The sequence below is a fragment of the Bos javanicus genome, chromosome 10 (assembly GCF_032452875.1).
Source record: "Bos javanicus breed banteng chromosome 10, ARS-OSU_banteng_1.0, whole genome shotgun sequence".
Lineage (NCBI taxonomy): Eukaryota > Metazoa > Chordata > Mammalia > Artiodactyla > Bovidae > Bos > Bos javanicus.
Genome location: NC_083877.1, coordinates 25,667,912 through 25,691,480, shown reverse-complemented (window position 1 = coordinate 25,691,480; position 23,569 = coordinate 25,667,912). Strand labels below are relative to the sequence as shown.

The window sequence follows — 23,569 nt, the reverse complement described above, 5'->3', positions numbered from 1 at the left end:
TTCAGAGGAGGTGAGAGAAGAGCCCATCACCTAGGCGACGCCCCCTCTATCCCCACCCTTCCGCCTCCGTTCCAAAGACTGCCCTCAGGCTCCAGTCTCCTGGCTTCGTCGGAGCTGCATCCCAGGCAGGACGTTTTCCAAACGTCACCCTCTCCCCAGTCGCAGTGGTACCTGCATTCACGTCCGTCTCTGGGGTCTATTTGGCTCTCCTATCTTCTCAAATGCCCACTCTTTAGAAGTGCCCCTGCCCACCCCTGCACGGCTTCCAGGTGCCTGCTCAGAGGAGGAGCAAAGCATCTCCTCGCCATGCCTAAGCCTCCTCTGACCCTCCTGGGGGACCCTCGCCAGGGCTTCATTTGCCATCCAGACGAGGTGGAGGATGGGTGAGACTAGAACTTTCTTAACTAGCCTACCCCCTTTGTCTACTTGCGTCAGATTGCCATCCCCGCCACCAAGAGCTCTAGCGGCCCCAGGAGACTGACTTTCGCCACCCCCACAGAAGGAAGGGTCTGGAATCCGGAGGTGGGGCTGCTGAACGGGGTCTGGTGCCTTCCCTCCGCTAGCTAAGGGAGAGGATGAGAGATTCAGAGGGGAAGGGGCAGCGAGGAAAGAACTCAGAAAACGTCCGCCTAGGCAGGAGGATCCTGATCCCGGGACTCTGCGCGCATTCAGCCTGGACGTCCAATCCCCCTCCCCAAGCCTTCTCCGCTGCCTAATTCCCCCACGCCCCCGCCCTCCCCAGGCCGCACAGAGGAGCCCATTGTCGGAGCCCGAAGGCTCGAGGCCGGAGGAGATGGGAGGGGAAGGAGGAGGGCAGGCAAGCCCCTGGAGAGTGGGAGGAATCCCCCGATTTTCCTGCCCCCAGCTCCGAGGGAAGCTAGCAGGGGCTCTGTGTGTGTGTGTGTGTGTGTGTGTGTGTGTGTGTTGTGGGCGGGGGCGGGGGGGGGGGTTCTCTTCTGAGCTCCAGGTGCTGCCAGTGCTGCCAAAGTCTGGCAACCGAGGGGAGAAGAGGTTCCCAGGCTAGTTAGACTCAGGAGGCTTCCGGCCATCAAATGACTCCAATCCTAGGCTGAGGACCCCAGGGAATTCACGCACGCCCCAGTCTCTGGACAGTCCCTTGCGGAGACTAAACTGATCGCCTAGGGAGCTAGGCGGAGGCGGGAAAAGAGGGGCATCTTCGGCGGGACGGGCCTCCGAGGGTCAGGGTCGGGGAGACGGGCTGGAGGGCGGGGCGGAGGTGGAAGAGGGTTGCGGGAGAGCCGGGGAGATCCTCTGGGGGCGTCGGGGGGAGCGGCCAGAGGCCCGGCGCGGGAGAGGGCGTCCCGGCAGGGGGTCGGACGCGGAGGCGGAGGCGGGCACTGCAGGGCGGGGCGAGGAGGGGCGGCCGTCTCGACCCTCCCTGGTGGGGCCCCGCGGCCTGGGAGCCCGAGCGGGCCGAGCCGCCACCGCGGCCGGAGCTGTCCCCTAGCCAGACCCGGCGAGACGCGAGCGGCGGGAGGGAAGCGGCGGCGCGCTCGGCCCCGCCCGCCGGCCCGAGCGTCGGACGCGGCCGCGAGCCGAGCCATGGTGAGTCCCGCGTCGCCACCCGGTGTCCCCTCCGCTTTCGCGCCGTCCTCTGCGGATCGCCAGCCCCAAGCTGGGTGCCTCCTGCTCCAGCTTGGAACTCTTGAGCGCTCCTGAGACTCTCCTTCCTCCCATCCCCCCCTTCTTTTCTTTGATCTGCCTGTCTGCCCCACTGACCCCACTGGGCATTGCCCTCACTCCTTTCTTCCCCTTTTCTTCGCGCACTCCCCCAACCTCCCTTAGGTCTCTCCCCCTAATCCACATACCTCCCCTCGCCCTCCTCTGTCCTGACTTGTGCTTTCCTTTGCAGGATCTTCCCTCCCCCTCCCAGTCCCAACTCCTTACCCGCGGGAGACCCCTGCGGGTTCGTGCTGCAGCGGCCCTGGAGGGGGGCCCGGCCTTGGGTCATGAGAAATGACCTGCCTGGAACCACCATTTTCCATCCCGGGCCCCACCCCGGGCCCACCCATCCGGCCCTGGGGGACCGGCCACAGCTGCGGCTGGGTTGGGGCCAGGGACCTCGTCAAAAAGGGAAATTCCCGTGGAGAAAGAGATGCTGCCTCAGAGTAGTGGACAGAGTGGGGAGGGGGCCCACAGTGCCAGGGGGCGTAACGATGCCGGAGCCGACCCGAGATGCGATGGGGGGAGGAGTGCCCCGGAGCTCCCGCAGCAGGGAAGCGAAGCACTGTCTCGGAGCATTCCCGCTGCAGCGGGTTGGGGACCCTGGCAGCAGCAACTCGAGGGCACAGGAAGCAGGAGAGCGCTGCTAGAGGATGGCAGTGCCTATAGGAGTGGACATGGTCCTGGGAACTTTCACTCCAAAAGAACTCTCTAAAGAGTCATTGCAGGTGTGGGCACTGCCAGGGAGAGCGCCCACTGCGGAGGGAAGGGGGGGGGCACGGCCATGGGGGCGCTCACAGCACGGAGTGGAGGAGGGGGGAGAGGCCCTGCCATGGGGCGCTCACAGCAGGGAGTGGAGGAGGGGTAGGAGCACCACGGGGGTTGTTCCTCTACAGAAGGAAGGGCAGCCCCTGGCAGGGAGACTGGAACAAGAAGAAAGAGGAACTGGGCCAGGGAGAGCTGACTCAGTCTCTCTGCTCTTCTCTTTGGTCCGGGCCGGCTGGAGGCCGGGTCGCTGAGCTCCTGCCCGCCCTTTCCCACCCCAGACCCCTCCTCCCCTCCTGCCGCTGCCGTTTCCTGTGGCTGAGACTCTCACTCAGCCATGAGCTCACCGCCCCTAATGGGTTGCAGCTGCCTCGCCGCTCCAGCTCTAGCTCCCCCTTCCAGGCCTCCGAGGGGACAGCCCACTCTGCCTCACCCCGCCCATCCCCACCCTCCCCCACCCACGCTCCCGGAGCTGGCCGGGTCCCCGGAACACTGGGGGGTCTGTCTGCTCGCCCACACACCTTGGGGCCGGGTCTCGGTGCTGACGCACTGACTGTCGCTCTCTGGAGTGGCTGCCTCGCTTCTCTGACTGTCGGGATAGGCTTGTAACACTCAGGCTGGAAGGACTCAAAGTAAAGTATGCGGTTTTATCCTCAGGGCAGAGCCGGCGGAGTAGGGGGTGGGGAGGGCAATGCAGAGTAGAGAACTAAGTAAACACTTCAATTCGAGCATCACCCTTGCCCAGTTACAGCAAAGAAATCTGATAAAAGGAATTTCAAAGCCACCTTGAAAGAGAAGTAAGTTTGTAAAGGAATAGCCTAAGGGGTGGCTGTTTAGGTTCTGAGATGGAGAAAGATATCCAACTGATTCACTTAGGGAGGTGAATCTAGAGGAAACAGGGCTGAGAACTTTTGAGTGGCCCAGGATGGAGGTTGTTAGGCCTTACAGAAATCAGAAAATATTTCAGCTCCAATACATACCAGCAAAGCCTCCTCCTCCCTTCCCTACGTGTTCCTTTTGTGACTTTTCCTTCTTTCAGCTGTCCCCACCCAAGTCTTTGTAACCTAATCCAGCACACTCAGGGAATGAGTGATTCCTTGAGAGCCACTGGAGAGGATGAGGGGTGCTAGAAAGACTCAAGACAGATAGCCCTTCAGTCCTTCTTCCCACCCAATGACCATTAGCATATGATTGCTCATGGGTGGTGGCACCTCTACTTAAGAAGGGGGTCTCTGGTTGGTAGTGATTCCCTGGTAGCTCAGACGGCAAAGTGTCTGCCCGCAATGCAAGAGACCTGGGTTCAATCCCTGGGTCGGGAAGATCCCCTGGAGAAGGAAATGGCAACCCACTCCAGTACTCTTGCCTAGAAAATTCCATGGATGGAGGAGCCTGGTGGGCTACAGTCCATGGGGTCACAAAAAGTCGGACACGACTGAGTGACTTCACGACAACATGACTCTGGTTGGCAGGCCCTGTGAGGAGGGACTAGTAGAATGGCTGTGTCAAAAGGCTTCACCCTGCAGAACTCTCAGCCACCTGTGACTTCCCTGATGGCCCAGGGGCCCATCTCTTCTTGAGAAAGAGGGCCTATGCAATTATCCCAATGTACAAGAACCAAGTTCAGCCCTGATAAAAGACATTCACAGAAAAGTCTCCCCGGATCTTCAAAACCAAGGTCTCAGAGTGCACTCTGATTGGCCCAGCCCCACTCCCATCTCATTCAGCCAGCATTTCCTGAATGTTGCCTCTCTACACACACTTTGTACGTGATGGGGCCCCTGGGGGACAAAGCCAGCCTTTAAGGAACCATGCTTGGGTGCTAGGGATCCACTGTCTGATCTTGTCTCTTCCAGGAGCCTGAGCCAGTAGAGGACTGTGTGCAGAGTACTCTAGCGGCCCTTTACCCACCTTTCGAGGCAACAGCCCCCACACTGTTGGGCCAAGTGTTCCAGGTGGTGGAGAGGACTTATCGGGAGGATGCGCTGAGATACACACTGGACTTCCTGGTGCCTGCCAAGCACCTGCTTGCCAAGATCCAGCAGGAAGCCTGTGTAAGTGAACACGTTCCTGTTTTGTCTCCCCTAAGATCCACTGCCTCACCCCAGGCACCAGTCAGACTAATTTCCCCCCACCTGGAGACACTGCCTGCCCAATACTGATGCCCCCAGAGACACTTACCACTCAGATACTAACACATAGACACTCATCTTCCTAAATAGTGATCCCTGAGAAACATCAACTCCCAAAGATGTTGACCCTCCAGACCAAATTCCAGACATTTCCCTCCTCATATCAATTTTTTCAAGATACTGACTCCCCCAAGAATGACTCAACAAAGTCACTTCTACAGCTCTAAAGACCTCCTAAGAGTCTCCAACTCCTCCAAAACAATAGCATCTGCTGACCATATCTTTATAATGACTCAGTTCTGCCCCTCCTACTCATGGAACCAGCTTCCTAGAGAAGCTTCCTACCACCAGAAAACCGATCAGTTCCAATCCTTCCCTCTGTCACATGCACACAGCAAGATATCTCCTCCTGCACCCCTGGAGTCTTAACCCACCAGGCATAAGGCCACTCCTGCCTAGGCTAGTCCCATTCTAACTAGCCTCTCCTGCTGGCTTCATCAGCAGAGGAAGCCTGAGCACAGCCTGCCCTCTATCTCCCCAGGCCCAGTACAGCGGTTTCCTCTTCTTCCACGAGGGCTGGCCCCTCTGCCTGCACGAGCAGGTAGTGGTGCAGCTGGCCGCCCTCCCCTGGCAGCTGCTGCGCCCGGGAGACTTCTACCTGCAAGTGGTACCCTCAGCAGCCCAAGCACCCCGCCTAGCACTCAAGTGCCTGGCCCCAGGGGGTGGGCGAGTGCAGGAGCTGCCTGTGCCTAATGAGGCTTGTGCATACCTGTTCACACCTGAGTGGCTACAAGGCATCAATAAGGACAGGCCAACAGGTCGCCTTAGCACCTGCCTTCTGTCTGCGCCCTCTGGGATTCAGCGACTGCCCTGGGCTGAGCTCATCTGCCCTCGATTTGTGCACAAAGGAGGCCTCATGGTTGGACATCGGCCAAGCACACTACCCCCAGAACTGCCCTCGGGGCCCCCGGGGCTCCCCAGCCCTCCACTCCCAGAGGAAGCCTTGGGCACCCGGAGTCCCGGGGATGGGCACAATGCCCCCGCTGAAGGACCTGAGGGCGAGTATGTGGAGCTGCTGGAGGTGACACTGCCTGTGAGGGGGAGCCCCATGGATGCTGAAGGCTCCTCTGGCCTCTCCCGGACCCGGACAGTACCCACACGCAAGGGTGCTGGAGGGAAGGGCCGGCATCGGAGACACCGGGCATGGATGCACCAGAAGGGTCTGGGGCCTCGGGACCAGGATGGAGCCCGGCCACCTGGTGAAGGGAGCAGCACTGGAGCCTCCCCTGGGTCTCCCCCGGGAGCTGAGGTTGAGGCTTTCCCAGAGGCAGCGGCCCTGGAGGTATCTGAGCCCCTGGCAGAGGCACTGGGAGAAGCCTCCGAGTCTTGCCCTCTGAGGCCAGGCGAGGTTGGAGCAGGACCAGGCCAAGGGGCTGAAGGGCTGCCTGGTACCCCTCGGAGAACAGGCAAAGGAAACAGGAGAAAGAAGCGAGCTGCAGGCAGAGGGGCTCTTAACCGAGGAGGGGACAGTGCCCCACTGAGCCCTGGGGACAAGGAAGAGACCAGCCACCAGGAAGCCCTTGTCAGCCTGCCCCCACCAAACGAACACGAGCTTCCAGGATGCAGCCCAGTTAAGGAGGAACATGAAGGCTCGGGGAAGCCAGAACCTGAGCCAAGAGAGGAGCTCAAACCACCAGATGAAAAAGAGCCTCGGTCCCAAGAAGTCTGCGGGCCTGTAGAAGAAAGGGCCAGAGAAAGAGAACAGGAGGGGCTAAGCCTGGTGTGCATGGCAGGTGAGACAACATTGAGGCCAGTAGGGCAAGGGCCGGGCTAGGTGGAGTCTAGGGAAGGGGGCTAGAGGAAAAGCAGAAGTGAAGCTGGGAGTGGAACAGCCAGACCTGTCCTCACTTCAGGCCCATAGCTCTGCCCTGTGTCTGCAGCGCCCAACGATCCAGAAGGGCTCCTCTCCGACCCCCTAAAACCACCCCCAGAGACTGTGCAAGAAGTGAAAGGGGAGAGCATTCCGGAAGAAGGGCCCCCAGTCTCCATCTCTGATGACCCTGGTGTAGCTTGGGACTTAATGGCATCTGGATTCCTCATCCTGACTGGTCAGTGGGCAGCAGTGGCTGAAGGGAAGGGGTTGAAAAAGCCTCTAAGGAAAAGCCTCCAAGGTGGGCTGCAGAGGGAGGCGGGGTAGATGGGAGGTAGCCAAGGCCTGCCCTCAGCCAGGACAGCCTGGCCATTTTGTGTCCTCAGGAGGGGTGGACCAGAGTGGGCGAGCTCTGCTGACCATTACCCCACCGTGCCCTCCCGAGGAGTCCCCACCCTCCCAAGACGTGCTGAGCACTGCTCTTCATTACCTTCACTCACTGCTCAGGTAACTGAGGCCCAGGCTGCCACCCTGCACAGTAACCTCCTGGGTCATAAGGACCCTGCCCTCTTCTCTCCACAGGACACTGACCTCTAGGACACCTACTTCTACAACCCTCAGATTGTTCAAGTCATTGATGTCTGACCTTCCTGACCCCTGACTTGCAGAATGTCTTCATCAATCCTCAAAATCAACCCTGCTGACTTTCAGTCTCCTAAGATACTACTTAGATTATAAAAATGTTGATTTATTCATCCAACAACTATTTCTTGAGACCCAGAATCTATTAGGCTAGGTGCTGGCATTGAATTCATATCCTTCTGGAGCACAGAATTCGTAACTTTTTAAACTCTGATCCCATGACCCAGTAGTTGTATGAATATAGACTCCTAATTGCTGGTCATCACTATTGCTTGGACACACATCCCAGGCTTTGTTTGATCCTTTGCCCATTGCTAGGATCTAACTTCTCCTGAGGATGAGTGACACTCACACACACACACACACACTCTCTCTCTCTTTCCTTGGCTCTTCTGCCCCCACAGACCTGATCTACAAATATTGGGGCTATCTGTCCTGCTGGATCTTCGCAAGGCACCCCCACTGCCTCCAGCTCTCATTCCTGTCCTGAGTCAACTTCAGGTAACCAACCCCTTGAGATGATTACTTCTTCTGGGCCCTAACTCTTCCCTAGTGGTTATTCCAGGCCACCTAGTCACCTGTAGTTTAGGGTTATTCTTCTCTGCCTTCAGGACTCGGGAGACCCTCCCCTCATTCAGCGGCTCTTGCTTCTCACTCTTGATGAGCCTCCAGCTGAACTCCATGGACTTCAGGTTTGAGCTCCTCATTCCCACCTAGTTCCCATCAGTGATGGAGAGAGAAGAGGCTAGTTGGAGCCCCTGGTCAATCCCTGAATCCCTAGGTGCCCAGGCCCCAAACCCCCTGTCTTCATGTGTCTACAGGGTGCTGAGTTGCTATCAGAGGGCGATCTGAAAAGAGTGGCCAAGCCAGAGGAGCTGCAGTGGGACTTGGGAGGTCACAGGGAGCCCTCTCCTAGTCACTGGGTAGAGACACACCAGGTAAGCTTCCTCTCCCACACCCAGGACACTGGGAGCCAGGAGTGACCCAGCAGAGGACATTTCTAGGAAAAAATGGCAAATGAGACTTGACCAAGGGGCTGGGAAAGAGTGGTTTCCCTTCCATTTAGTTCAATAAGTAGTTATGGTTCACAATTCAACACGTGTTTATTAGCAAATTTAATAAGTATTTATGAGCAAAAGATTGTGCGTGTACCCTGGGCTGCTGGGAAGATGGGAGGAATATATTAAATAAATTCTTTTTTTCCTTCTAGTTTTGAGATATAGTTGACATACAGCACTGAACAAGTTTGAGGTGTACAACACAGTGATTTACGTACAATCATGAAGTGATTACCACACTAGTGAATATTCATCATCTCATACAGATACAAAATTAAAGAAATAGGAAAATTGTTTTCCTTGTGATGAAAACTGTTAGGATTTACTCTTAACAACTTCCATATTTAACATACAGCAGTGTTAATTATATTGTGTTGTACATCACTTCCTTAGTACACAGCACATTTTGTAACTGGAAGTTTTAACTTTTGATTGAGTGAGTGAGTGAAAATCGCTCAGTTGTCCAACTCTTTGCAACCCCATGGACTATACAATCCATGGAGTTCTCCAGGCCAGAATGCTGGAATGGGTAGCCTTTCCCTTCTCCAGGTGATCTTCCCAACCCAGGGATAGAACCCAGGTCTCTCACATGGCAGGAGGATTCTTTACCAGCTGAGCCACCAGGGAAGCCCAAGAATACTGGAGTGGGTAGCCTAGCCCTTCTCCAGGGGATCTTCCTGACCCAGGAATTGAACCAGGGTCTCTTGCCTTGCAGGCAGATTCTTTACCAGCTGAGCTATCAGGGTAGCCCTGATCATCTTTGTCCAATTCCCCCTCCCCCTCATCTACACCCTTTAAAAAAATCAAAAACCTGATCTCTTTTTCCATGAGTTTTTTGTTTATTTGTTTTTGAAGTATAATTGACCAACAACACTATTTTAGTTCCTGGTATACAAGAGTAGATTCAATATTTCCATACATTTCAAAATGATCACCATGATGTCTAATTAACATCTGTCACCATACAAAGGTATTACATAATTATTGACTATATTCCCCACACTGTACATTTCATACCTGTGGCTGATTTACTTTGCAACTGAAAGTTTGTACTTCTTAATCTCCCCCACCTATTTCTTTCGTCTCCCCACACCGCCCCCCCACCTATTTCTTTTCTCTCCCCACCCTCTCCCCTTTGGCAACCACCTGTTTTTTCTCTGTATCTATAACTTTGTTTCTGTTTTGTTATGTTTGTTTGTTTGTTTTTTAGATTCCACATATAAGTGAAATCCTTCAGTACTTGTATTTTTCTGTCTGACTTATTTCATTTAGCATAATACCCTCTAGGCCCATCCATGTTGTCACAAATGGCAAGATTTCATCCTTTTTACGGTTGAGTAATATTCATGTGTGTGTGTGTGTACACCACATCTTCTTTAGCCATTCATCTACTGATGGGAACTTAAATTGGTTCCTTATCTTGGCTATTGTAATAATGCTACAATTAACATGCTGCTGCTACTGCTGCTAAGTCACTTCAGTCGTGTCCGACTCTGTGCGACCCCATAGACAGCAGCCCACCAGGCTCCCCTGTCCCTGGGATTCTCCAGGCAAGAATACTGGAGTGGGTTGCCATTTCCTTCTCCAACACATGAAAGTGAAAAGTGAAAGTGAAGCCGCTCAGTCGTGTCCGACTCTTAGCGACCCCATGGACTGCAGCCCACCAGGCTCCTCCGTCCATGGGATTTTCCAGGCAGAAGTACTGGAGTGGGGTGCCATTGCCTTCTCCGACAATTAACATAGAGGTGCATATATATTTTCTAATTGCTGTTTTCACTTTCTTTGTATTAAATACTCAGGAGTGGAATTGCTGGATCGTATGAGGATTATCCATACTGTTGTCCATAGTGCCTACACACCAGTTTACATTCCCACCAATAGTGCATGAGGGTTCCCTTTTCTGCACATCCTCACCTATACTTATTCTGACAGATGTGAGGTGGTATCTCATGGTGGTTTTGATTTGCACATTCCTGTTTATTGATAATGTTGAGCATTGTTTTCGGTGCCCATTGGCCATGAAACAATGTCTGTATGTCTTCTTTGGAAAAATGTTTATTCAGATCCTCTGCCCATTTTTTAATTGGGTTGCTTGCTTATTTGATATTGAGTTGTATGAGTTCTTCATATAATTTGGATATTAACCCCTTATAGGATATATTGTTTGCAAATATCCTCTCCCCTTCAGTAGGGAGTTTTTTCATTTTGTTGATGGTTTCCTTCACTGCACAAAGGTGATGTAGTTTGATGTAATCCCATTTGTTTATTTTTGCTTTTGTTTCCCTTCCCTAGAGATGTATCCAAAAAAATAATACTAAGATGTCAAGAAGCATATTGCTTATATTTTCTTCTAGAAGTTTTGTTATTTCAAGATTTACATTCAAGTGTTTAATTGATTTAGAATTTATCTTTGTGCATGGTGTGAAAAAGTAGTCCAGTTTGATGCTTTTGCAGGTAGCTATTCAGTACTCCCAACACCATTTATTGCAGAGATGGTCTTTTTCCATTGTACATTCTTGCCTCCTTTGTCACAGGTTAATTGGCCATATGTGTGTAGATTCATTTCTGGGTTCTCCATTCTGTTCCATTGATCTGTGTGTCTACTTCTGTGCCAGTATCATACTGTTTTGATTACTGTAACTTTGTAGTTACAGTTTGAAATCAGGGAGCATGATACCTCCAACTTTGGTCTTCTTTCTCAAGACTGTTTTGGCTATCCAGAGTCTTTTGTATTTTCATATAAATTTTAAAATTATTTGTTCTGGTTCTGTGAAAAATGCCATTGATATTTTGATAGGGATTGCCTTGAATCTGTAGATTGTCTTGGGAAGTATGGACATTTTAACAATATTAATTCCACCAATCCATGAGCATGGTATATCTTTCAATCTGTTTGTGTCATCTTCAGTTTCTTTCATCAATGTGTTATACCAAGTACAAATCTTTTACCCCCTTAGTTAGGTTTATTCCTAGGCATTTTATTTGTTTTGATAGTATTATAAATGGAACTGTTTTCATTTCTCTTTCTGACAGTTCATTGTTAGTGTATAAAAATGCAACCAATTTCTATATGTTAATTCAGTATCCAGTAATTTTATTGAATTCATTGGTGAGTTACAGTAGTTTTTTGGTGGCTTCTCTAGAATTTTCTATGTATAGTATCATATCATCTTCAAACAGTGACCATTTTACTTCTTCCTTTTCAGTTTGGATGCCTTTTTATTTCTTTTTCTTCTCTGATTGCTGTGTCTAGGACTTTCAAAACTATGTTGAATAAAACTGGTGTGAATGCATGTCCCTGTCTTGTTCCTCATCTTAGAAGAAATGCTTTCAGCTTTTCATCATTAAGTATGATGTTTGTTGTGGGTTTGTCATAATTGGGCTTTATGATGTTGAGGTGTTTCCCTCTTTACCCATTTTATTGAGAGTTTTTTTTTTTAAAATCATAAGTGGATATTGAATTTTGTGAAAAGTTTTTCCACATCTATCAAGATGATCATGTGATATTTAGCCTTCATTTTGTTACTGTGGTGTTTCATGTTGATTAATTTGCAGGTGTTGAACCATCCTTGCATATCTGGAATAAATCCCACTTAATCATGATGCATGGTCCTTTTAATGTATTGTTGGATTGGTTTACTAATGTTGTGTTGAGTGTTTTTGCATCTGTGTTCATTAGTGATATTGGCCTGTAATCTTCTCTTTTTGTGATTCTTAACATGACATTAAATAACGTATCATTTTTGGTGGAAGATAAGTTAGAAACAACAGGAGAAGCATGCAGAATGTCACTGGGGTTCTAGAAAGAGCTGATTCAGAGGGGCTGATTCTGGTTCCATATGACCTGTAACAAGTTACTTACTTTTGGAGATGGTGCCTTCCTACACCTGCTCCCTGCACCAACATGCCAGCCTCAAGATTTTTGCCCACAAAGTACACCAATTGGGACATCTCTGATTTTATGAAATCTGAATGCTGTCTTCAAGAAAAGAGGTCTGAACATGATCTGAGCTGAGTATTAAAGGGGGTCTGTAACATGGTCCCTAAGCTGTGGACCAAAGGGGAAGCGCATCTGAATAGGCAGAGAGGTGGGTCTTATAGTGTGAAGAGGCAGTGCAGATGAGGGAAAGGAGATTCATGTTTACTAAGCTGTAAAATGTGTCAGCCCTATGCTAACTGCTTATGTAGGGTCATCTATTTAAACCTTTAAATCTGGTACGTCTTTACAGTTGAGAACACTGAGGTTCAGGGAATTTTCTGGACCTGCCTAAAGTCATATAGTTAGTAAGCAATAACCTACTTTCTAACTGAATCCAGCATTGCCTCATAAAAGTCTCTAGGGTTGCCCCACCTCCACTCTTGGGCTTAGGCCCCTTATCCTAGACTCTGTCCCTGGACTCCATCCCCATGTATTTGTTTCAGCAAGTGGCAAGGCTGTGCCACCTGTGCCGAGGTGTGCTGGGCTCTATACGGCAAGCCATTGAGGAACTAGAGAGAGCAGCAGAGCCAGAAGGAGAGGTATGAAATAAGATGGGACCAAAGGGCATGAGGTGGAGGTGGGGATGGGGCTGAGCTGAGCTGAGGACCTTCTGGTGGAATCCTGTCAATTTCTCCCTGCCCGCCAGGAGGTGGTAGGAATGCCTGAGCCCCTGCAGAAGGTACTGGCAGATCCCCGGCTGACAGAGCTGCAGAGGGACGGAGGAGCCATCCTGATGAAGCTGCGATCCACCCACAGCAGCAAGTACGAGGGATGGGTGCACGGGGGCAGGTGGACATGCATGATGGAGACACAGCAGAGAACTGCCAGTTCACCTTAGCTGCCAGAAAATTCTTAACTAAGCATGTTATCTGGACAGGATATCATGCTTCTCCATGTACAACCCTCATAACATCCCCAGATGCTAGTCATGATTATAAATGGAGATTTGGAGGATCAGAAATGTTTAATGTCTTGGCCAAGGTCAGTCAGTAAATGGAAGAGTCAGGATTCAGATACAGGCCCATCTGCTGACCTAGAATGCTGTGTCACCCCTCACGTTGGAATGCAAGGATTCGATGGGTTTGGAGGAGAGCTTGACAAGGGCTGTGGTTAATTCTGCCCCTCTTCCTCCCCAGGCTGGAAGGTCCAGGTCCAGCTGCACTGTATCAAGAGGTAGATGAAGCCATTCACCAGCTCGTGCGCCTCTCCAATCTGCACGTGCAGCAGCAGGAGCAGCGGCAACGCTTGCACCGACTGCAGCAGGTGAGCCAACACCCCCTCCCCCATGCCTCTTTCCACCTGAGGGCCTGGCCTCCAGCAACGCTTTTCCCACTGATACTTACAATTGATGGTGTACTCCTAACCTGGCTTGAACAACCCTCCCTCCCTCTTCATCTCCTTGGAAGTTGATCATGGTCAGTGTGAGATTCAGCAAGAGGGAGATGGCATTTCAGCACCAGCAAGAAAGAGAAGACAGATCTCCCCTTCCCACTGTTGATATTTGATCAAGGATCCTTAGAAATTGTGAGATGCTCGGGTGCCCTCGGGGACTGTAGGAAGAGTCTATTGATTCTGAGAGCCTACCTCCTTAGCTCAGAAATAACAAATGTCCATTGACACCAGCTCTGTCCACCCCTTAGGCAATAATCATCCCCAAACCTGAGGCTGGAAAGGTCCCACCTCCCTCCGCCTTAGAAGGAGAGGATGATGGAAGCTGCTAAATGCCTTGGAAACTGAAGTCTCTTTATGAGAAAGATTCGGGGATAAGGCTTGCTTTTTTGAACCTTAATTCTTTTCTCCTGGGGTTAAGAGCTCCATAGAGATTTGCTCTCCACCCTATCTTGTAGGGTAAACGGAGCTTTGAAATCTGATTGCTCTTCCATAACTCCTGTGTGTGCTTAGTGATCACCTCATGGACTGCATGTAGCCTCAGGGGAAGGGTCATCTCAGGGTCAATGACAAAGGAGGGTAGGGGCAGGGCTGTCTTTTCTGAGATTTCTGCATATTTAGCTTCCTCCATTGCAGCATCTGTGTTTCCCTGGTGGCTCAGACAGTGAAGACTCTGTCTGCAATGCAGGAGACTTGGGTTCGAGACCTGGGTTGGAAAGATCTCCTGGAGGGCATGGCAACCCACTCCAGTATTCTTGAGTGACTAAGTGCACACACACATTCCAGCATCCAGGTCTGTGAACCAGTGAAGTTTCTCAGTTGTGTCCAACTCTTTGCAATCCCATGGATTGTAACCTACCAGGCTTCTCCATCCATGGAATTTTCCAGGCAAGAGTACTGGAGTGGGTTGCCATTTCCTTCTCCAGGGGGGATCTTCCCGACATAGGGATTGAACCCAGGTCTCCCGCGTTGCAGGCAGACGCTTTACTGCAGGCAGAACCACCAGGGTATCTGGTGGAGCCCTCTTCCAGGCACTCTGCTTCACATAAAACCTAACCCCGTACTTCTACTGTTTGTTTGCTTGCTAATTAGCTGTTTTCCTCCTGTTTAAAAACTGTTAGCACACAGGATTTGGAGTCTAAGGTGCTCAGTTTGAGTTGTGCTCTGCTAAGAGTGAGATGTTGGAGAAGCCTTGAAACATCTCTGACTTCCCACGTTCTCGTCTGCAGAATGGGGGTGACAGTAAGGCCTGCCTCACGAGGGCATTAGGGTGATCAAATGATTTCAGCAGAGGACTGCAGAAGTGTTTATTGTTGGCACAGGTTATTGGTAACATTCTCAGACTTCTTGTCCTCAGGCTGTCTTGCCCCAGCTTCCAGCCTTTCTTCAGAGGAAGGAATTACCATCCCTTTTTGGTCAAACATCCCAGAACCAACATGAGAGTTCTTAGAGCCCCATAATAGGCAACCAGAGCTACACACACACACACACACACACACACACACAAACCTGAGTTGTCTCTCCAGGCCCAGTCCCTGGAACTACTGCCCCCCTATCACTAGGCTCTGTAAATGTGAAATTTCTTCTGGCCCCTTTGCCTCCAGTTCACACTAGTTTTATCTATTTCACCTCCAGGCATAGTCCTGGAACCCAAGCACAGGTCTCAGTGCTTCCTAACAGCCCAGCCTCCCCTTCACCTCGTGTTTTACAAAGATCTCTTACTCACTTTCTCGCTTGACCCTTGTGGAAATTATCACCACTCACTGTTATTTCCACTTGACAGCTGAGATGACGTGGTTTCCCCCAACTTCTACAAGTTAGGGCAGTCAGGTGGGAGCTGGACCTCAGCTCTCCTTCGCCCTGCCTGCCCCATTCTCCCTCATGGCCCTGCTCTCCCACCCTGTCTGCCCCAGGCACTGCAGTGGCTCTCAGGCCCCGGAGAGGAGCAGCTGGCGAGCTTTGCCGTGCCTGGGGACTCCCTGCCTGCCCTGCAGGAGACAGAGCTACGATTCCGGGCTTTCAGTGCTGAGGTTCAGGTGAGAAGGGGGAGCGGGGAGGAAGGGGAGACTGCTGGACTGAGGGCCAGGCCTCAGAGCAGCCTCGCTTCTCCAGGAGCGCCTGGCCCAAGCGAGGGAGACCCTGGCCCTGGAAGAGGACGCTGCCTCCCAGAAGCTTCTGGATGTCTTTGAACAGCGCCTGGAGCAGGTGGAGAGTGGCCTCCATCGGGCTCTGCGGCTACAGCGCTTCTTCCAGCAGGTATGTGCCGAGCCTTTTCTTCCAGTACCCACCGCCACCTTTCTTCTGCCTGGAGAAGCTGATCGGGGAGCTGTTAGAAGCCAGGACTTAGGAGGCCTCCCCTGGGCTTTGACTATTGGCTCTAACCTGATGAATGACCTGGGATAGGAGACTAAACCTGAGTGTGCCTCGTGGCACCTACCTCACAGGGCTGCGTGAGGCTTATCATAAGCAGTATGTAACAAGCACTCAGTACAGAGCCTGCCACTTGTAAATTCTGTGTCTTGGCCATCTTCATCTAGGCCCCTCTATCTCCCTACCAGCTCAGAGTAACACATTAGGCAGGGATGCAGGACAGTGAGCGGAGGTGTTCTGAGGGGGTTGGTGGTGCTGGGCCTTGGGAAGCCATTGGTGAAGAAGAACAGGAGCTGCCATGGGGCAGCTCGTGGGAGTGGCCCGGGACCTCACCCTTTCCTGGCCCCATTCCCCTTCGCTTTGGCCTTGCAGGCACACGAATGGGTGGATGAAGGTTCTGCGAGGCTGGCAGGAGCGGGACCAGGGCGGGAGGCGGTGCTGGCAGCCTTGGCCCTGCGGCGTGCTCCGGAGCCCAGCGCTGGCACCTTCCAGGAGATGCGGGCCCTGGCCCTGGACCTGGGCAGCCCAGCAGCCCTGCGAGAATGGGGCCGCTGCCGGGCCCGCTGCCAAGAGCTGGAGAGGAGGATTCAACAACAGCTGGGGGAGGAAGCGAGTCCCCGGGGCCACCGGCGACGACGGGCAGACAGTGCCAGCAGCGGAGGGGCCCCACGGGGCCCCCACAGCCCCTCACCCAGCCTCAGCTCCCTGCTGCTCCCCAGCAGCCCCGGGCCACGGGCAGCCCCGTCCCACTGCTCCCTGGCCCCCTGTGGGGAGGACTATGAGGAGGAGGGTGCCGAGCTGGGTCCAGAAGCAGAAGGCAGACCACCAAGGACTGTGCTGATCCGAGGTCTGGAAGTCACCAGTACGGAGGTGGTAGACAGGACGTGCTCACCCCGGGAACACGTGCTGCTGGGCCGGGCTGGGGGACCAGAAGGGCCCTGGGGAGTGGGCACCCCCCGGATGGAGCGCAAGCGGAGCATCAGGTGAGAACCCAAGCAGCAGACCCAGCTGCCCCGCAGGAAAAGAACGTGACATTGTCGGGGTGGTGACTGCCTCCCATGCCACAGCCTCCTGTCTCTCCCTGTGGTACCTGCAGCGCCCAGCAGCGTCTGGTGTCTGAGCTAATTACCTGTGAGCAAGAATATGTGGCTGCCTTAAGTGAGCCGGTGCCACCCCCAGGGCCTGAGCTGACCCCAGAATTGCGGGGCACCTGGGCTGCTGCCCTGAGCGCCCGGGAGAGGCTCCGCAGTTTCCACCGGACACACTTTCTGCGGGAACTTCAGGGCTGCGCCACCCACCCCCTGCGCATCGGGGCCTGCTTCCTTCGCCATGTGAGTCAGCCTCTAAAATGTCTTCCAGGGCTTCTCCCTTCACATGTCTCAGCCCCATCCACGGTCCCTCCTTCTCAGTACCTCTCTCCTCCCCACTCCCCCCACCGGAATGTGCAGTTCCAGATACTGGGGCCTAGTGCTGTTTGCTGGGCTCCTGGATCTACTCCACCTCTGTGTCCCCAACATCAGGGCTGCCTGGCCTTTGCTCTCTCCACCGGAGCCTGTCATTCCCCAGGCAGACTGAGTGCTCCCCCGGGGCCGGTCCCTCCTTCCGGCCGCACAGGATGTGGAGGAGGAGAGGGAGAGGCTGGTCTGCAGGGCCTCATGGAGATGACTTACTGCTTCCCTACTGGCACAGGGGGACCAATTCAGCCTTTATGCCCAGTACGTGAAGCACCGGCACAAACTGGAGACCGGTCTGACAGCCCTCAGCCCCCCAGCCAAGGTAACTTTTTCTCCTACTCTCATGAGAAGGGGAGACGCCAGGAAGACATAAAATTCAGCCAACCTCAAAATCTCTCAGGGAAAAAAAAAGCTTTCCTAGACGTGCCATGGAGCATCAGCTACCAGTAATCTCCCAGAATTGCTGAGGGTGGGGCACGCATTGGTCTGGGAGCCAGGTGAAGCTGGGATCATATCTGGTCCACCTGAGGATTTTGGGCAAGGGTCTTGATTCCTCCAGGCTGCTGTTTCTGTATCCAGGAAAAGTGGGCAGTGTTCACTACATCTAACTAATGGACTGCTCAGAGGCTCAAAAGACCTCTCATCAAAAGATGTGAAAGTGACTTCAAAAGTTAAAAGCCGAAAAAAAAAAAAAAGTTAAAAGCCGGAGAATTCAAGGGATTATTTGTATTCCTCTTCCATTCTCCTTTAAGATATAGAGGATGTCTGAGTCTCATGCAGGCCTCCTACCTCCTTTCTTTCTGCGGAAAGGTTTTTCACCTTACCTTTGGGTGTATCTGGGCTTGTGGGTGCGTGCTAAGTTGCTTCAGTCATGTCCAACTCTGTGACCCTATGGACTGTAGCCTGCCACGCACCTCTGTCCATGGGATTCTCAAGGCAAGAATACTGGAGCTGGTTACCATGCCCTCCTCCAGGGGATCTTCCTGACCTGGGGATCAAACTTGAGTCTTTTAAGTCTCCTGTATTGGCAGGTGGGTTCTAGTACCATCTGGGAAGACCATCTGGACTTGATCTACCCCTAAAAACCCAGAGTACTGCCCATCTTCTCCAAAGGCCTTTAGCACCTTCCCTCATTCCTATCTGTTTCCTCCCCATACTAGGGCACCTTGGAGGGGGGCCCTCACCTGCCCCGGGCCTTGCAGCAGCCCCTGGAGCAGCTGGCCAGGTATGGGCGGCTCTTAGAGGAGCTCCTAAGGGAAGCTGGGCCTGAACCAAGTTCTGAGCGCCAGGCCCTTGGGGCTGCTGTGCAGCTGCTCCGGGAACAAGAGATCCGTGGCAGAGACCTGCTGGCTGTAGAGGCGGTGCGTGGCTGTGAGGTAAGAGCATGTTCCAGACATACCAGCCCAGGCCGCCCTGTGACCTCAGAAGCAGTGTGGGCTGGTGACCAGGGAAATAGACTCAATGTCAGAGGGCCCCAGGCTGTCATTTCTAACAAACATGGATAGCTTTGGTCAAGTCACTGAACTTCACTGGCCCTCAATTTCCTCATTACTAATAAAGCTATGTCCTGCCCAACATCCCATGACCCTGTATCTGCCTCTGCTTTCCTATTCCTTTCCTAATTCTTATCTACATCTACCCTGCAGTTCATTCTGTATCTCAACACTCAACACATACCTATTCTCCTCTCCTTAGTCTCTTTCCAGCCCTAAGGTTCCAGAACAACTTGGAAACCTACCTCCACTGGGTTAGACCTCTTTTCCCTTCAGGTCTTTGCTGATTTGATTCTCTTCCTGGGGCAAAATGGTGCTTTGGTCCCCAACATGCAAAGGCTTACCCACTGGAGGCTCTAAACCCTACTGTGTGATCCATCTTCTGTCTTCAGAGGCAGGGCTGTGCTGCCACGCCAGGTGTGCTGTGCATGGTGACCAGTAGATGGATTCTAGGCCAGGGGCTTTCCTGATTTCCTCACTCTGCCTGAGAACCAGTGCACTAGGCCCCTTGCCCTATAAATCCCATTTTTACGCTCCATAAAATATATATAAAGGGCTCCAGGGCCAATGACTTTTCCTTTTGCTTTCCCCAGATAGATCTGAAGGAGCAGGGCCAACTCCTGCACCGGGACCCTTTCACAGTCATCTGTGGCCGAAAAAAGTGCTTTCGCCATGTCTTTCTCTTTGAGCATCTCCTCCTGTTCAGCAAGCTCAAGGGCCCTGAGGGGGGGTCAGAGACCTTCGTTTATAAGCAGGCCTTTAAGGTACAATGCCTGGGGGCAGGGTGGTGGTGGGAAACCACAGGGACAGGACAGGAAATCATGCTCTACTTGAGAACTCAGGATATTCTGGAAAACTCAATCCCAACCCAGCTTCAGAATCTGTATCATGTTGAATAGGCTTTGGCCTGTAATCAAACATCAGGTTAGGGTGTCGAGGTGACAGAAGTCCTTGTCATTGGCCTACTGCATGGCGTTCTTATTCACACAGGAGATTCATGGGGCATTCCAAACCAGAAGGGAAGAGGAACTTTCCCATTAAGAACACACATGCTTTCTGAGTTAGGGATGGTCCCTGGGGGATGAAGAGAGGACACTATAAATATAGCTTAACTTATGGAACTGAAGAAACCAAGAGGAGGGAGGCCTTGCTTTAGGGAAACAGCCTTGATATCCAGATAAACATCAATAGCAGCCTAGTCCCAGATCAGGCAATGTAGCATGATTCTAAGAGTTTCTCTGACGTAGTCCTCTTATACTAGTTCCAACAGAGTCCAATATAGAGAAAAAAGCTTGGGTTTGGAATAACACAGCCATGGGCTTGAACTTTCTCTAATAAGCTATGATAAGCCTTTGGACAAGATGCTCTGGGTATTATACAGCCCCCCCTTCTGTAAATCGTGGTTGTTGTGAAGGCTAAATGTAGAGCACTTGGCACAGGGTAGGTGTTGAGCAAACATTTACTGAGCATCTCCCAGATGCCAAGCTAAGTGTAGTGCTTTTCCACATGGTACCATCTAGTCAGGACGCACTTCATCTTCACCCACACTCCTCTGCTCTTTCTCAGACTGCCGACATGGGGCTAACAGAAAACATCGGGGACAGTGGGCTCTGCTTTGAACTGTGGTTTCGGCGGCGGCGCGCACGAGAGGCGTACACCCTGCAGGCAGCCTCACCAGAGATCAAACTCAAGTGGACAAGTTCTATTGCTCAGTTGCTGTGGAGACAGGCAGCCCACAACAAGGGTACCGGGCAGAACCAGGAGCGGGTGTGCTTGGGATCAAGGAGGTTAGCTGGAGAGAGCCTGGGGAAAAGAGGGTATAAGATGGAGAATGGTGTATGAGAAGATTCGACATGAGAGAGACTGCTGAGATAGAAATTAGTCTAAGGTGTACCAAAAGAAAAGAGGAAGCCGCTAAGCTTCAGGAAGGTGAGCACAAATGGCTGGGCAAAAGAGAGTCAGAGGGTGTTCCATGCACGTGCCTTGCCTTTCAGAATTTAATTTCTGTGTTAGCAGACCTAGTTTGTTTGTTTTGAGCAGTCTTTTGCTAGTTTTTGTTTTTCATTTTTAATTCTCTTTAATTCTCATTCCACTCATCTGAAAAGTGGAAAGTAACATCTACATCTTGGTATGATAGGAAGGATTAAATAAGGTGATATATATGGAAACACTTGATAAACTGTAAAGGTATGTAAAAATGGGAATTTTGCTCTTAATACCCAAGATAAAAGAAGAGGTGAGTATTAGAAGAGAAGTTGACTAGCAGGAATGCCAAATGGGCAGGATGCAACAGGTAGAAGAGACAGCTGTCTAAGGGGGAAGTCAAGGATCATCATCATCCATGTCATAACAGGAGAGTAACAAGAGACGCCAAGGGAATGAGAATGAGGAATGAAGAGTTGGGAAGGAGCAAAGAAGTTGGTAACATGGTCTCTGTTCCCTAGAGCTCCGAGTGCAGCAGATGGTCTCCATGGGCATTGGGAATAAACCCTTCCTGGACATCAAAGCACTTGGGGAGCGGACACTGAGTGCCCTGCTCACTGGAAGAGGTGAGGGCCGGAGTGCAGGGGGGTGGCCCCCAGGAGTCAAAGACCTTGAGAGTGAATGCACAGTGAGGAGGTGTGGTGGAAAGAGAGGAAGGGTCGCAGTGGATATATCTTCTCAGAAACTGTGGGACTGACTGGGAGGCCCTCTAGTAGATGAGGATCATTTCAGGGAGCCAGGAGGGCTTTCCCACACCAGCACCCCACCCCCCACCCCCCCACTCTCTGCAGCCGCCCGCACCCGGGCCTCGGTGGCCGTGTCATCCTTTGAGCATGCCGGCCCCTCCCTTCCCGGTCTCTCCCCGGGAGCGTGTTCCCTGCCTGCCCGCGTCGAGGAGGAGGCCTGGGATCTGGACGTCAAGCAAATTGCCCTGGGTGAGGCACCTCTCAAGGGGTGGCTCCCAACAGCTGGGTCATCATGGTGATGTTCAGGCTGCTTGCTGCTGAGCAATTCCTTTCTCTAGCCAAGTGGCCCAGTTGCCATGACAACTATGTACAGCTTCCCCATTGCTAAAAGAGCCTTCCATCTGGTTGCTAGGGTAATGCTTACAGCAGCCTGTTGCTAAGAAGCACTTCCTCTGTACCTCTCTCTCTAGCTCTCCTTGGGTTTCTATGGAAACTGCTTCAGCTTCCTGTTGTACCCTCCTGGTTCACCACGGCAATCCTTATAGTTTCCTGTCGCTTCTTCCCTGGTTGCTCTAATGATGCCGCTGACAATTTCCTGCCTCTTGGTAGGGGGGTTCTCTTGCAACTGGATTGCTATGGTGACTTACAGCTTCCTGTTGCTATGGAGCTTTTTCTTCCCTGATGGAGCAGCTTGGTTGCTTAAGGTAATCTAGAGGGGTTCTGTACTCTGCTCTCACCCTAGCTTCCCCTCCAGCCCCAGAAACACTTGACTCTTCTGGAGATGTGTCCCCAGGACCGAGAAACAGCCCCAACCTGCAAGCCCCACACCCTGGGAGCAGCACTCCCATTCTGTCCAGTGGAGGGATCTTAGGGCTATCCCGGCAGGTAAGTCCTTGCAGTAGTGCTGAGAATGGGGTGGGCTCTTCTGGTCGTTCAACTCATGAGGGGCAGAGGAACCAGTGAGCCTGTGCTCCCGCAAGGCTATTTGTCCAGTCTGCGTTTCTCCTCTCCTCCAGGCCTGGCTAAGAGGGATGAAGGTCAGAAGTGAAAAAGAATCTTTAATAAGGAATGTAGTGCAAGAGTGAGAGAAAGGGGAGAATTCTAACAGACTGGTTTGAACTTGGATTCAATCCACAAAATTCAGGAATGATGAAAAAAGGGTGAACTAATTGACAGGCTTGGGAGACAGGGAGGGTTATATAATCTCTCTATACAAGAGATGATTTCTTATGCTTTAAACTCACTGTGGTTTCTCTTCCTTCAGAGTCATACCCGGGCCCTGAGCGACCCCACCACGCCTCTGTGACTGGGTAAGTTGGTGCCCCCTTTCTACCATATCCTACATCCTTTCCCTTCCCTTCCCCAGCTGCCTGGGAGTCAGCTTCTTCCCTCTCCCAACCCATCTTCCCTCTTCTCTCCTGGCTTCCAGAGAAGATCCGGAGCTTGGCTACCGCCCCTCCTCTCAGCACACTTTGGGCTGGGATGCTGAGGGCACAGAGTGGAGGACTGGAAGAGCACTGAAGTCCTTCCCTCTGCTTCCTGGACAGAGAGGAGGTCAAAGGACTAGTATGTCTCCCTGCTACCACTGTCTCTAGCTCTTCCCAGCCAGGTGCCTTCCTACAAGAACCAGAGTGTCCACACTTGCTTGCCTTTATACCCTGGAGGTGGGGAAATTTTCCTCCGTCCAGTCCTTCCCCATCCGGGGCCAGTGCATACTCCCAGGACACAGCTCCGTGTCAGCCCTGCCTCCATAGCCTGTGTTCTCCCCTCATGCCGCCCCCTGACTCATCCTGAGAAGACTCATCTCTGCCAATTCCTGGCAACTCCGTTTTTGAGGGTGGGGGGCAGGTGTCATAGGACACGGAGCTATGCAAACCATTACAGAAGAGTGGGGCAGGGAACTGCAAACTTTGTATATGTAATTACTGTTATTATAATACTATTGTTATATTAAATATATTTACTCACACTTTGTCTCCGAACAGCTAGAGCAGACCTCAGGGTTGAAGTGATACCACTAACTTGAGCACTTCTGCTAACCCGATCGTTAACTAGAACACAGAAAATA

General features: G+C 52.2%; 1 protein-coding gene across 4 annotated transcripts; it reads left to right on the top strand.

Annotated features, from left to right (window-relative positions):
• The first annotated feature begins 1,180 nt into the window (after positions 1-1,180).
• Positions 1,181-23,470, top strand: ARHGEF40 (Rho guanine nucleotide exchange factor 40). 4 transcript variants are annotated; one of them, XM_061430567.1, is made up of 24 exons: positions 1,181-1,566; positions 4,302-4,499; positions 5,119-6,370; positions 6,518-6,685; positions 6,834-6,954; positions 7,494-7,590; positions 7,701-7,781; positions 7,911-8,027; positions 12,570-12,665; positions 12,773-12,888; positions 13,263-13,389; positions 15,429-15,551; positions 15,628-15,771; positions 16,258-16,868; positions 16,982-17,216; positions 17,575-17,661; positions 18,500-18,715; positions 19,426-19,596; positions 20,399-20,576; positions 21,277-21,381; positions 21,607-21,750; positions 22,244-22,386; positions 22,766-22,811; positions 22,931-23,470. In XM_061430567.1, exons 1-23 carry the CDS (start codon positions 1,564-1,566, stop codon positions 22,805-22,807), a joined length of 4,575 nt encoding a protein of 1,524 aa, XP_061286551.1. In that variant the 5' UTR covers positions 1,181-1,563; the 3' UTR covers positions 22,808-22,811; positions 22,931-23,470. The 4 variants fall into 4 exon arrangements, with proteins under 4 accessions (XP_061286551.1, XP_061286550.1, XP_061286549.1 ...); XM_061430564.1 differs by having other exon boundaries at positions 1,432-1,566; positions 22,256-22,386; XM_061430566.1 differs by lacking the exon at positions 21,607-21,750 and having other exon boundaries at positions 1,430-1,566; positions 22,256-22,386.
• Positions 23,471-23,569: the final 99 nt, after the last annotated feature.

Excerpts from the sequence above, each read along its gene's own strand:
- ARHGEF40 (XM_061430567.1), top strand. Across the intron at positions 20,577-21,276 it reads ACAGGCAGCCCACAACAAGG|AGCTCCGAGTGCAGCAGATG; the intron begins GTACCGGGCAGA and ends TCTGTTCCCTAG. Across the intron at positions 21,382-21,606 it reads TGCCCTGCTCACTGGAAGAG|CCGCCCGCACCCGGGCCTCG; the intron begins GTGAGGGCCGGA and ends CACTCTCTGCAG.